Raw genomic sequence first — 15,055 nt, 5'->3', positions numbered from 1 at the left:
TACCATTAAAAATCAAAATCTTATTGAAAGTAACATCAGTAATATAACATAAAATGTTGTGCGGGTTGTAAGTCCGTACATAACTAATGATAATTTTATAAATGATAAAGTCACTGATAAATGATATATTGAAGTTTATTCAAGTTCCACAATGATACTTAATTACGTTAAAACTATGATAATTATGAATGCACCCGTTGCCGCCCGGCAATACGTTCCGCGATGCACTGAGTCGGCCGCGTGTGCGCGACTCGCAAGAAATACGAATTGCTGAGGTAAGTGTTCGGTTGACCCGAACATACTCCCGGGCGGGGAAAGTACATAAAAATAAAGAAATTATTAAAATGTACAAAATAATAAAATGATAAAGAAGCCACCAAGTAAAATCAAATTAAAGATATCAAAAATAACATTGATTAAAATAACACTCAATTTATAAAATTCAAAAATCTATTATGATTCAGAGACATGAAAATGAACTTTAGTTAATATTGGTGAAGTGGCTATGTTTACTTGCTTACTACGGTTTAAACTATCACTAATGTTTTCGCTATTGTCTCTAAATTGCCGAATCTGACGTTCAGATTTATTTATAACGCGAACACTATCTTTAACACTATCACTAAGCTTTTTTGATAACGGACTAACACTAGGCTGCTCGGCCTGATAACACTTTCGCGCACTAACACTAGCACTATCACTATCGGAGAGCGGGGCGCGCGGGGCGCGGGGAGTGCGGCGTCGGCAGCGCCTCCACGCCAGCACCGCGCCCGCCGCCGCCGCTGCCGCCACCGCCAGGTAGCTCACGGCGTACTGGTGGACGTCATGTGAGGACAACCCCACGTCTGCTGCCTCAGCTCCATGCTTCATATCATCTATTTGTTTATCTAACTGGAGCAACTTGCCTTTCCAGTCTAAGTCTGTTTCATTCGAACGATCGACGGGCGAGTCTTCTATCGGTAGGGCAATATTAACGATATGATTTATCTCCAACACTTTCGGTGTATACACATTTGCTTCTGAGTTTAGCATGCTAGAGTGTGATTGATGGGCAAATAGAGTAAAATCTTCACCTTTTATCTCGCATCTTTGTCCCAGACTGATGATACCAGATCCTTTCAACTGGTGTGGCGTGACTGCATCTTCACATATTATTCTTACATGATACGTATCGCAACAAAAGTAGAAATATGATGATGACTCATACAACTTAATCCACTGGTTCTTACAAACTGATTTGCTGATCTTGCATGTCCCTGCTTCAGACTGTAAGTTACAGAATTTTTCGGTGGAGCTCAGGTGATAGATTGGATTGTCCAAATTGCAAAAATAGCGCTGATCATGATATTGGCATTCTTTTAGTTCTTCATTATTTATCGGCAAGTACGTATCTTTTCTAAAATTAATGGCAATGTATTCTGATATAGGCGAGATCTGATACATAGTTTCCTTTGTTTGATGAGGCAGTGGTACCAGCTTGTATAGTTCAAAGCTGTCTCTGCTTAATATGGGAATTTTTATTTCAATAATTAAATATTGTTGTAACATTTTTGCTTTACATTTCATTAACTTGTATATTTTTGGGATATCTGCTTGCACAGTATTTATAGGCAATGTTAAGTCTTTGGGCAACTGGCTTGAAATTATGCTAAGCTCCTTGAGCAGCTGATCTGGATTTAGTAGGTGGATATTGACTTGGCCATGATAAATGTCAGTTATTGTGTTAAGGAGATCTGATTGAATTCTTCTTAAGTTTTGTAATAGGTTGCTAGCTGTTAGAGAGGCTAAGGAGAACTCTTGAAAAATTACCCAAGATGTTACTTTTAGCTGTACATTATTTGCAATTTTATCTAGGCTTTCCAGATGCTTATAAATGATTTTATGCTGACTATCCATGATCTCTTTAGTTTTCTTTAATAGGTTGTAGCCTGTCTCAATTACTGATGTCTGATTCTTCCACAAGCGTATCAAATGACTCTCATTGTTTCTTATCTCTTCTATGTCTCGCTTGTACTGTTCTGCGAAATGGTCGTCGAGTATCCCGAACAGGCTGTTTGTAACATAACCCACTGCATTAATGTACCCGCGCCGGCTGCGGCGCGTGGCGCGTGCGCTATAGTTCTGACTAAGCATAATCTGGTTATAGTATTGTAGCTCTTTATAGTCATGAATGAGTTGTGATATTATCATATTACAGTGATTGTCTTGCTCTGTTTTAGCACATGTTTGATTTAGGTATCTTGTAATGTTTTCGAATGCTGTGATTCCTTCCCAGTATGATGATAAGTCGTAATAAACAATTAGGGTCCAGTCATCCCGTACTAATTGCATCTGAGTTATTGGGTCAAAGTAGATTGATTGATTTTGCGGTAGTGTAGTTACATTGTAGGCACAGTTGTAACTTGATATCATTGACATGAAGAACAGTAGCGCTAAGGCTACTGATACGAATGTTGTTGGTGATCTTTTTCTTAATTGTCTTTTATCTTGACTTGGTTGCTCCGTGTTTTCTGCTGAATCATTTGATTTATTTATGTTATTTTGATTTGATTGAAGTGGTAAAATTGATAACCTCGTAAGTGGTCTTTTTAAGATGCCGTTTTTTGTTTTTAGAGTTACAACTCTGACATAGCCATCTGCGCCTGGATGCACATCTATGACTCTGCCAAGCGGCCACTTGCCAGCTGGTATGATATCGTCCTGAATAAGAACAAGGCTGCCGATCTCTATGTTCTCATGTGGTCTCAGCCATTTTCCTCTTGCTGAGAGTTGTGTCAGATATTCCGTTTTCCAACGCTGCCATATGTCATTATGTAGTTTTCTGATCAAATGCCACCGTGTTCTGGCATCCTGCTCTGTCTCAATAACTGTCAATCCTGCGTCTCCGTACAGAAAGTGTGCTGGAGTTAAGGCGTCTAAGTCCTCAACATCTTCTGACAAAGCACACAGAGGCCTGGCATTCAAACATGCTTCGAGCTGTGCTAAGATGGTGCTGAGCTCCTCGAAAGTCAGCTTTTGATCTCCGATGACTCTTTTCATGTGATATTTCAAGCTCCTCACTGCTCGTTCCCACAAGCCTCCTGCCGTGGGCCACGAGGGGGCGTTGAAGTGCCACTCTATGTTTAACTCGCTGATTTCTTTGTAAAAGCTGTCGTTGAATATTTTCTGTAATTCAACGTATTCTTCATTGATTTTTCGACTGGCGCCAATAAAATTCTTTCCTTGATCACTGTATAAATGCCTCGGGGCCTTCTTTCGAGCCGCCATTCTCTTGAGGCATGCTAGGAATGCTGAGCTGCTAAGGTCCGACACCAGCTCCAGGTGAACGGCCTTCGTCACCATGCAGACAAATATAGCTATATAACCTTTCGTAGTTTTCACACCACGACCTTTATTTGCTTTGATATCTATGAAGCCAGTGTAGTCAACACCCGTGTGATAAAAGGGCGGTGAGGGGGTGACTCTCGCTTCTGGAAGGTCACCCATGATCTGAGGGCGTATCTCCTTGTTTTGTTTTCTGCATGTGATGCAGTTTCGAACGCGTTTCTTTACTGCACGGTTTCCGCCAATGATCCAGTATTTCGTTCTGATTGCTGAGAGGGTAAGTCGCGCTCCACCATGGAACGTCAGATGATGAGCTTGGTCGATCAGTAGATCCGTGACCCGACTGCTGTGTGGTATGATTAAGGGGTGCTTCATTTCTTCATCCAAGTTGGATTTCTCTAATCTGCCTCCGACACGTAACAGTCCGTTTTCGTCAAGTACAGGGTTCAAATTTAGCAGTTTGCTCTTCTGATGCAGTTTATTGTGCTTGATTAAATGATTTATATCCTCTTCGAATTCTGACCGCTGCACATGTTTGATAACGAGTATGTTAGCCTTCCGCAACTCGTGTAATGTGAGATAGCTCGGCAGCGAATTCCTTTGTGGGTTCAATGCTCTGAGTAACCATGCTATCACTCTGATTACTTTATTAATACAGCTGTACCTTTGTATTAATTTTTCGATGATACTTTCCTCCATTTTAACTTGAACGACGTTTGATTGTTGTATCTTGATCACGTGATTTGTCATGTAATTTTTCGGTGATTGATCTATTTGGCCTGATTGTAGCCATTGTGGTCCATTGAACCATAAGGTATTTTCCTTCAGCTGTGCGGCCGAGATTCCTCTGCTGGCGCTGTCCGCCGGGTTTTCTGCTGATTTTACATATCGCCAATTGCTGCTGTCGACGACTTGTGTGATTGCTGTTACTCGGTTTTTAACAAACGGCTTCCACCGCTCCGGGCTGCCCTGTAGCCATCCAAGCACTACCATTGAGTCACTCCACCCAAAAGCTGAGCTCATCGGAATGTTCAGACATTCGGAAATCTTTCTGATTAATTTCGATAGTAGAAGTGCTCCACTTAACTCCAACTTCGGTAGTGAGACTTCTTTTTTCTTAGGTACCAATTTTGTTTTTGCTGCTATTAGCGTTATCTTCACTTGATCATTTTTGACGATTCGTGCGTAAACTACGCATGCATATGCCTTCTCTGAGGCGTCACAGAACCCATGTAGCTCTACGTCATCTTTGCCATTGCTCCCCGTCCATCTTGCTAATTTGAAAAATGTTATGTTTTCGACATCACTTCGTAACTTCATCCATTCGGTTTTTACATTTTGTGGCACAGTGTCATCCCAATTTAGGTTCAAATTGTATACTTCTTGAAAAAATAGTTTTAATCTTACAACAACTGGTGCTAGCCAGCCGAGGGGGTCGAAAAGTTTTGCGATTTCCGACAATAATAGTCGTTTTGTTAGTTTAGGCGGGGTTCTTTGTTCATGTTACAGGTGAAATTAAAAGTGTCGTCCTTCGAATTCCAACCGAGACCCAGAATTTTTGACCTGTCGTCAGTTTTGAAATGATGAATGGTTTGCTCTTGATCTATGTTATTTAATTCTGATAACAACTCCGGGTTGTTGGATGACCATTTCCTCAAGGTAAATCCGCCTTTTTTCAGTAGTTGATTTAAATCGCTGACGAGCTGCTTTCCGTGCTCAACTGTTTGCGTTCCATGGACTAAATCGTCTGTGTAGAAGTTTGTCTCCAGAATTGATGCTGCTTCTGGGAACTGTTCCCTTTCATCGGTTGCTAATTGTCTTAGAGTCATCATGGCAAGATATGGGCTGGCCTTGACCCCATATGTCACCCGTGTGAGCTGATATGATTGGAGAGGCTGCTGTGGATCATCTCTCCATATGATCTTCTGTAAACTTCTGTCTTCTTCTTGAATGATGATACCTCTAAACATCTTCTCGATGTCTGCAGTGAATACATACTTATGTTGGCGCCATCTTAGTATCAAGGATTGCAAATCCTGCTGAAGATTAGGTCCTCGGTACATTAAATCGTTTAAGCTATGGCCCGTTGATGTTTTGTTCCCAGCGTTGTACACGACCCTTAACTTACAAGTTAATGATTCCGACCTCAGCACAGCGTGATGAGGGAGATAATATTCGGGGGCTGCGTTGCTCGTGCACGGTTCCATGTGTCCGAGTGTCTGATATTCTTTGATAAATTCTTTATATAATTTTGATAGCTGCTGCTCTCTCTTAAACCTTTTCTCTAAGTTTAAAAACTGTGCTGTCGCCGTTTGTTTGGATGATCCTAATTTCTCTTCAAAATTATCTACCATCGGAAGTTTAACTTCATATTTCCCATCGCTTCTCCTCCTGGTAGTTGACATGTAAAAATCAACACATTTTTGATCCTCTGACGTCATGCTTGATGGCTCTGTAACTTCTTCTAAAGCCCAAAATTTTTGTATATCTTCCACGTGATTGAAAACTACGTTGCATTGAAATGATTTTCCTATGCTGCCGCAAATAATCCAGCCGAGGCGAGTCTGTTGCACAATTGGCTGAACCTGATCTTCACCCCTGATTATTCCTCCTAACATGATCATGGAGTAAATATCTGCTCCAAATAATATGTCGATCTCCCGACTTACAACCGTTGTTCATGATAATTACATCCGTGTCAAATGTAAAGTCCTCGTAGATTGATGAGCATGATACTGAAATTAACCCTTTGCTATTGTTCTCTTTCGCTCCTACTCCTACGATGAGTCCCTGGCACTTCTGCCGTTTGATACCTAATGTTTGCGCCGCTTTTTCCGTAATAAGGGAAACTTGGGATCCCTGGTCGATAAGAGCCCTCATTATGATCTGCGTTCCGTCAATTGAGGTAACTTTTACCAAAGTTGTAGCTAACAATATCTCTTTAGTTTCTCCCAGTGATACATTAGAGTTGATATTTGCATGTTTATTGCGATGATTATTACCGGAGTGCACAGTCCTGTGTTGATTGTAATGCGATCCACTAGCCGCCGCCGGGCTTATCGGAGTCTTTGCACAAGCCGAGTGCAGTAAAGTGTTGTGCTGACCAGAACAATTGCGACACCTTCTTTGCGAATAACACGGATTCCCATTATGAGTATACAAGCAATTTATGCAATATTGCAGTCTATTTATTGTTTTTAGCTTCATATCAGGAGGCATTTCTAGAAAACTGCTGCAACTAAATATACCGTGGTCATGAGAACAAAGCGGACATTTGATAGCTTGCACAGTCATTGATTTCATGAAGGGTTTCGACGTGTTGTTATGATAATTTCCTTGGGAATTATTGTTGTAATTTGATTTCTTGTGAACATTTCCTTGGTTGACCGGTGGGAAAGTAGGTTTTTGTTGAATTACGTCATGTTTTCTTCGACTTGATTCCAGAATGGTGAACTTACTTTCCAAAAATTTTAGAAAATCGTTTAATTTTGGCAATTCACGAGAGTTATCTAACGACTCTATGTAGTCTCCATATGTGGCGTTATCCAATTTTTGGGACAGTATGTGCACTAGGATGGGGTCCCACGTGCTGATGTCGACCTCCAAATTCTTTATCCCGTGAAGACATTCTAATGTTAAATCATGTAACTTTTTTATCTGGCCTAGTGATTGCTGCTGCATGTTTTGAAATCCTAACAGCGTGTTAGCGTGAGAGGTGAAAATAAGTTTTTTATTGTTATAGCGGTTGTTCAGAATTTCCCAGCATACTTGATAATTGTCGGAGCTGATAGTGAGATGCTGGATGAGCCTTTCTGCTTCTCCCTTTACCTTAGCCTTTAAAAACTGCATTTTTTGTGCACTGGACAGTGATGGGTTGATATGTATAGCTTCGTTGAACAAATCTTTGAATGATACCCACTGATTAAATTGACCGCTGAACTCAGGAATCTCCATCTGTGGGATGGACTTATCTCTGTATGATACCGACCATAATTTTTTATTGATCTCTCTCTTCATTTTGATGAACGATTCTTCGTATTGATTAAATGCTGCTTCGTATTCTGGATTCTGCCCATTTTGCTCGCCATAAATCTCCCAATGTAAACTATCTACAGTTGCCCATCTTGATTGCAGAGACTTAAGAGCGTCTTCGTATTCCCATTTATCAGAAAGAGAATCCAAGTTGATACTTGCCATTGTTCGCTCAAATGCTGTGAAGTTTGCCGACTGCTTTCGTAGCATTTCGTCACACCTGCTGTATGCTCCTCGAGAGCTGATACGTTGTTCTGATACTGATTTGCCCTGATTTTCCTCACCTTTGTTCGACGAGGTTGATTGCTGCTGCTGACCGGGCTGCTTCGCCTGCTGACTCTGCGACTGAGCCAAAAGTTGCTGTTGCTGATACGTCATGATTAAGTTTTTGATAGAATGATAATGCTCTTCTGTTTTGGTGTATACGTTTTCCACGATATACTGATGATTCTGTATGTCTTGATACTCACATATTTCCAAATGATTATGCTGAAACTCTGCCCAGAGTTCATCTAAGGTCTCTAACTTCTTCACGAAGTAGCCTGCCGTTTTACGATATGAACTATCTTTTTTGAAATTGCTCTCGAACTGAACGAAGCTTTTGATAAGCTCATTTTGTCTGATGACTATGCTCTCCATGATTGTTTGATAATGATAAATTGATTGCTATGATTGATAAGTAATGGAATGATCTTACTTTGAGATGCTCTGCTTCTGCTGCTGCAGCTGCTGCTTACCCAATCCTTAGTCCAAAGATTAGGTATGATAGGTAATCCTTTCACAGGTTGATTTTGATCACTTAATCACTGATATTGATAGTTCACTGATAATGATAACGTTATTGTTCACTGATAAACTGTTTGATTGATACACTGTTCTTAGACCTCATACGATGAGATCGGATCGCGAGGTCCACACGCTCGAAGGACCATTTTATGTGCGGGTTGTAAGTCCGTACATAACTAATGATAATTTTATAAATGATAAAGTCACTGATAAATGATATATTGAAGTTTATTCAAGTTCCACAATGATACTTAATTACGTTAAAACTATGATAATTATGAATGCACCCGTTGCCGCCCGGCAATACGTTCCGCGATGCACTGAGTCGGCCGCGTGTGCGCGACTCGCAAGAAATACGAATTGCTGAGGTAAGTGTTCGGTTGACCCGAACAAATGTAATTGTTCTAAAAAAATATATATATTTAATCAGTCTTTTAACTGTAACACATTATAAAAATAGAACAGAACAGAAAATAATAATTTATTGTAATGGACTAACTTCAAATTGCACATCTTATTCTATAATAACCTCAGTAGAGGCATAATCTAATTTAAGTAAAGACTCTTTTAACTTAATTTTAGCTTCAGAAGCAGAAAGGTGTATTAGATTAGAGTATTGAAGGATATTGTTATAAACGTGTGCTCTTATATATTGTCCGAAACGTTGACCGAAAGAAGTATTAATGTAAGTAGTAGGAATTTTAAAGACACGTTTTTTAAGTAAGAGGTCATATAAATCAGAGTTTATTAGTTTTTTATGAGTAGAGAGGCATAACCGAAGAACATTAAGTAATTTAGCATCGTTATAAAGAGTTTGAGTCGGGTATCGAAAAGGTTTTCTTAAGGATGAGTACGCGGAATAAGTTGAAAGTCACACAATCCCGTCATAAGCACAAATGTTTACTCGGAGTAGAGATTATTTATAAGTATGCCTCTACCAAGTGCTGCACAGAAAGTTAACTCAGCAACGGTTCCGTTGGCACAACAAGGCATTTGTCACAATGAAGCGGTAACCCGATCCCCTGACGAGTGTGTCACCAGCGACCGGACCGGAGCGCCCAGCTGCGAGCCCTCAGGAGGGTCACTATATACTGACGAAAAACAAACGAACGAGAGCTGTCGTGCAACCGGCACGTTTCATACAACGAGACACCGTCGTGGCTCACGTAGCAGCGCTGAAACTTACTTTTTTGTCATATAGAGTGACCCCCAGGGCAGCCCGCGAGTCCCGCGGCCCGACCCTGCCCTGGTTCCGCCTGCAGGGGGTGCCAACCTATCGATTTTACCGGCCTGAATGTTTAATGTGGAGCTGTGATTGGTTATTTATTAATCTGATAGTAAATACCGATACTGCACGGCTAGATTATGCTTGTGACTATATATTATTTATTGAATGAATGCAAGTGATTCGTTAGTTAGAAAATTTTATAGTGCATGATTTGTGGGTTCTCCAAGATTCTGTAAGTTCAAGACTGTGTTTAAGTTTCAAAAAAACGTTCATATCGATTGCTGCAAGACATCATCAATTGTGTCATAAGTGTGAGTTTGTCATAGTAAGAATACGAAATAAGTCTAGAGAAGTCCCAGCCCTAATTAATATCTTTTGGTTTAACCGCCCCTGGCGCCGCGCGCTAAACAAACAGAGGGCAGACGCAGGGCGGGCGCAGATTTATGTTGTTTGCCCACTCCATTTACCTTTACAAGCTATTTTACCTGCGCAACGCCATCTATTATTAATTTACTGTGCACAAGCTGATGGATTAACGATAAGTATCAATCAATAATAATTTCCTTTGATATTCCTACTAGTTATAGATATAATTATTAAGTAAGTATGGGATAGTTTATCTGATAGGTATGCAACTAGGTTCATTTCATACGAGTATAATCAAAGCAAAGGAACCTTTAGGATAGATGGCAGAAAAGATAGAGCTGTTAGAAAATACGTTCTCTCTCCTCAGGAGACCTACCTACCTACCTACGTCTGGTGATGTGATGTCTGCACGCAATAGGAACCCGACACCCCGGCACCCGAGCCCGGTCTCCGCTCGCACCTAGTGTAATGTGTAATGCAATCAACTCTCAATCGCCGGAGAAAGCCGCCTTCAAGCGTGTGAGCAGCGAGCATGTGCGTGCAGTTGTGTAACACGGGCCGAAAATGGATAAATAAAACGCATGCTCCGTAGGAATGATATGTAGGTAATGCTAAGGGCTCGGAATATGTTTCTAACGGTACGTAACCACACATAGGTACATTTATAACTGCATGAATGGCGGTGATTGCAAACTCAAACTCAAACTCAAACTCAAATCTTTTATTCGTGTACACAGGTAAATTCAGATCTAATACAATTATCAGTAGGTACATTCCATGTACTGCTTATTCATTAAGCATACGAACATATTGAATTGCTCAATGGCTCATGCTAAATAACAAAAATGCATGCAAATACACAAATCAATTAATTACATATTTTATAAGTACATTGAAATTTAAATTAGTCAGGTAGGTATACAAATACATACAAGATAATATTAATTATGTTAGAAATGTCATTTATTATAGTGTTCTGTCTGCAACGGTATGAGTCGGTCGAAGTCGTACATAACGTGCAAGTTTCAACGTTCCGAGTGTTGCATGTGTCGCAGCCGGATCGTATAATCCGCCGTATTACATTACGGCTGGCCGCATAACAAAACAGGGCTGCTTTGTAATACGGCGTATCAACGTTTAGCCGGATTGTCATTTCGATACGTTCTTCATTACGGCGGCCCACGTTTAGCCGCATCGTACTACTACTAAATTGTAGGGTGACCATGTCCATGAAATTACTGCAGAAGGAATTTTGCGGTTTCGGTAGTTTGACAAACATTTTGTAATTATAATAGAGTAAATATGCTATCATATGGACTTCTGTTAAAGTATCAAAATACTGTGCAAGGGCACTACTCGGATTGTAGGATCTTCAAAATTATTATTCTTCATCATCATCATCACTTCTGGACGTAGGCCTCTCCCAAAGCACATCACTAGATGCGATCTATAGCTTTCCACATCCAATCATAACCAACCACCTTTCGTAAGTGGTCATTTCATCTAGCCGGAGGGCGTCCCACACTACGTTTGCCTAGTCGCAGTCTCTTCAAGATCAAATAATCTTTGCCGGCCACAATTATATTTTTTGACCCAGTAATACTGTGTGGAAATCGGCCGACCAGCAGAATGGTCACTTTAGCTGTTTGATGTGCGTTATAATTATAACTTTTGTACGTTTTTCACTGTTCCGCATTGATCGGAATAGATATTATTTAATTTCACGTGAAAATTCTTCTTGAAGTCACTGTTTACTAACATATTTAACACGATTTCTTGGTTTTAATCATCATCAAATATCTGTATCCAAGGCATTATTGTTGTTATGTCAAGCAGCGTCACGAGTGTTAAAAAACGAAACTAAAATCTTTTGATGCGGCGGCTAATCTCTCGCCGTATTACATAACGGCCATCCATATTGAATGACGTATGATGTCGAATACAATCCGGCGCATTTTCATTCAGCCATATTCAATATACGGCTAAACGTTGACCCGCTGCATTACAAAGAGGCCCTGTCTTGTAATGCGGCTAGCCATAATGTAATACGGCGGATTATACGATCCGGCTGCGACACATGCATCCACCACGGAGATAAGATAACATGAGATCTTGATAAGAGAAGATACGTTAAGATAAGGCACGATTTAATGCTGTACTCCGTGATTTGTCTTGACATAGGCCTATTCATAATTTCCATTATTGGGTCGAAACATGGCGTCATGGCGTGTCTAGTTTAAATAGGCGGTGATAGTGACCTATTGTCTGAAACCTACGAGCGGCTTTCCGTGAAATGAGACCAACAGTCGACTGTGGCTGACCTAGATCCAGCAAGGTCGGCCAAGAACATTAAAGGGCGACCGAACCAGTTCACAACCCATGCAAGTAGACGGCGAGGGATCTCCGCGGAGGGCGCATCACACAATGTAGAGTTTATGACTGAAAGTTTACGAGTAGAGGATCGACCAATGACACGGTTATAAGTTATAGGTCACCGTGACTGATGCAAATGTTTGCATAGATGTTATTTCGCGGGAGCAACTATGCAACCACTTCTAGCTAGTTATTGTATTGTTAATGTTTCAAAACTTACTATCTTCCTACTGTTTCTAGTCCTAAGTGCAAGTGCACGTTGAATAGATAATATACTTAGCTACTTTCCTGCTTGCATACCTGTGCTGTGATATGAAGAGGAAATTCAAAGGCAGTGTTTAAAATCTCAGTTTCTAATTCAACTATGAAAGCAGACCTAGGTTTTAATTACGTTGTAATCGGAACGCTTCCTTCTGATGGCCCTATCAGACCTGTTTGTCTGCATTTGTGAGAAGGCTGGCGCCTAGACCTAGCCTCAGGCACTGAGCGCTCCTTGGTAGGTTGTAAAGTAGCTTGTAAGGGCGGTCTCGTAACATAATACTAAGAAAGGTTTGTTTCGTGTAGTAATGTAATGAATTTGTAGGTAAGTACTTTCCTTTCGCCGCTTATTTGCACAGCCGGTTGTTGGTACGTACGTAGGTTGTAGGTATAATATTCTGATAAAGATGTTGGTAACGCACGGCTAGACATTAGGTACCTATACTTACTGAAGCAACTACAGATTCTATACATTTCATAAATACCAATTGCTAGTAGGTACTTAAGTAAGTACATAGTAATTTAATTAATTTAGTGGTGGCTTTCTTACAAGCTATAGTCGGTCAGAGCGTCCTACTCTTGGCTAGAACTTTTGTGCGGGTAAGTACCTCTAATTTTTTTTAGGTAGATTAAGCCACATGTGATACTTTCAGAGGTTATTAAGTTTCCAAGGTCGAGTAGCGAAACCTTACGAGTTAATTTGGTAAAAGCAAGGCGAGGTAAACACGTTAATTGTGAAACTCACCTTTTCCGTTGAGTTGAGTTTTGATTCGAGTCATTTCCCTGGAGCGGCTGCGGCTGCGGCGGTGCGCCGATATCCTTCGCGGAGACCGCGCCATCGCACCAACACTGCACTCACTAGCAATACAAGAAACTAACACTTCTCACATCACATATTCACTCAGCACGTGCGGGAATGCAACTTTTTGTCCGCAATGGCATTAAACTAACTGTTACGAACGAAACAAGTCCCAAATTGCAGGCGACTGCCCGCGCTGTCAGTGTTTGTAAACAAAACTAACTGTCGTCGTGCGGCGAACATTCACTCACTCTTTACTTCCGTTAGATACAAATTTACACAATACTTAACTAATATTAGAATTGAATTTAATTCGCAATTTTTGTTTTAACATTTGTTACGCGCGTTTTTAACTATCAACATAGCGAAAATTGCAATAAAGATTACTTAAATAAAACTTGTTATTCCCGTTTTACAATTTTCATAGAGTTTGGTTTTTTGTTAAGGCACAGGCGTTTGTTGAAGGCACGGAGTGGCACTGAAACTGCCGTGAACAGCCTGGTTGAAGGGTTGGGTTGTTCGCGTGTAGTTTTCCCGAGTTTTTGGTGTTGTCGGTGTGCGTGCGGGCGGCGCGGCATGGCACCACGCGAGGACTGAGCCGCGCGCCTCCCACGCCACCGCGCCACACCTGACTGCCAACTTACATCAAATTGATAACATTCAGCTAAAGCCTTGTGCAATTTTCACCTATCTCTACGACCAATATATGCTCTTATTATAGCTCTAGGCAATGCAGTTGTTTATTTTCTCCGACTGCGGTTAAAAGGAGGTCAAGGTTTTTCTAAATATCACACGCTATGAAAGGTGATTCTATAATTCTACTCGGATTGATGGATCGACGTTTGAGGTGAGCGGTGTTGTGTGTACGATGTTAGAAAGGTACATGTACAGCTAAGTATACTTACCATCGCCATGCCCTATATGCTATCGTATACCAGGTAAGTATTTATTTACTCAATACTCAATCTTTTATTGCATCCATAAGTAAGTTTTACAGGTGTTAAATACCTAAGTATAATAATGATAAAAGTTTCTATTCCATTACACAAGGATAGTTAGGGATTCGTAAGTCTTTTTTCACAAATTGGTAAGTTCAGTTTCTACACTAACTTGTCAGAGTTGTCAGGTAGGTATGTAATAAAGTAATAATGTTCAGTTACTTACCCCAAATGAAGATTATAATTACTTTAGTTGTATGGTAGGTAGATAGGGTAGGTACTTACATATAGGTACTGCATGTGTCACTCCAGATGCAGCGTAGATAGGTAGTTTCCTATAAATAAAGACAACATTAAGCTATTGTTTATAGGCGTCATTGTGTTATACACAAGTACCCAGGTAGCAGCTACATATGTGTAGATAGGTAGGTGTAGGTACAATGCACTATGCACTTTCGCTATCGATTGTGGAAATGTGGACAGTCAATGACGGCATCGTGTAACAGTCTACAAATATCCATGTATCTAAGTATTTATTATATTTTCTAAGGTAGGTACGTACTACCGCACATGTGGGTAGTGGGTATATACCTACGTAGATATATATCTATGTAAGTAAGTAGGTACTATTTAGAAATAACTTCCCTTTTTCACATAAGTATGTCTACATTTCAAATGTTTTTAACCGACTTCAAAAAAAGGAGGAGTTTCTCAATTCGTCGGGATCTTTTTTTTTATATTTTTTATGTATGTTCACCTATTACTCCGCCGTTTATGGACCGATTTTGAAAATTATTTTTTTGATGTATTGGGTTGAGCTCCGAGGTGGTCCCATTTTTTTTCAGAATTTTGTTTCATCCTCAAGGGTGGGTAAAGGGGTAAAAACAGGGTATGAATTTCCATTTTGGGTACCTATTAACAGATTCTAATGAAATTTAGAACGTACATATA

At 40.4% G+C, this 15,055-nt stretch overlaps 1 protein-coding gene across 1 annotated transcript in view; it reads right to left on the bottom strand.

Annotated features, from left to right (window-relative positions):
* LOC119692265 (phosphatidylcholine:ceramide cholinephosphotransferase 1) overlaps nt 1-13,793 on the bottom strand; it is a 96,787-nt gene extending 82,994 nt beyond the window's left edge. Inside the window, exon 1 of the mRNA XM_038112197.2 lies at nt 13,113-13,793. Coding sequence (XP_037968125.2) covers nt 13,113-13,206 — 94 coding nt within the window. The 5' untranslated portion in view covers nt 13,207-13,793. The remainder of the gene's footprint in view (nt 1-13,112) is intronic.
* Between the last annotated feature and the right edge of the window lie 1,262 nt (nt 13,794-15,055).

Source organism: Plutella xylostella, chromosome 13 (genome assembly GCF_932276165.1).
Source record: "Plutella xylostella chromosome 13, ilPluXylo3.1, whole genome shotgun sequence".
In the NCBI taxonomy this organism is placed as follows: Eukaryota; Metazoa; Arthropoda; class Insecta; order Lepidoptera; family Plutellidae; genus Plutella; species Plutella xylostella.
Note: the sequence above shows the minus strand (reverse complement) of the source record. Positions and strands in the feature narration are given on the sequence as shown.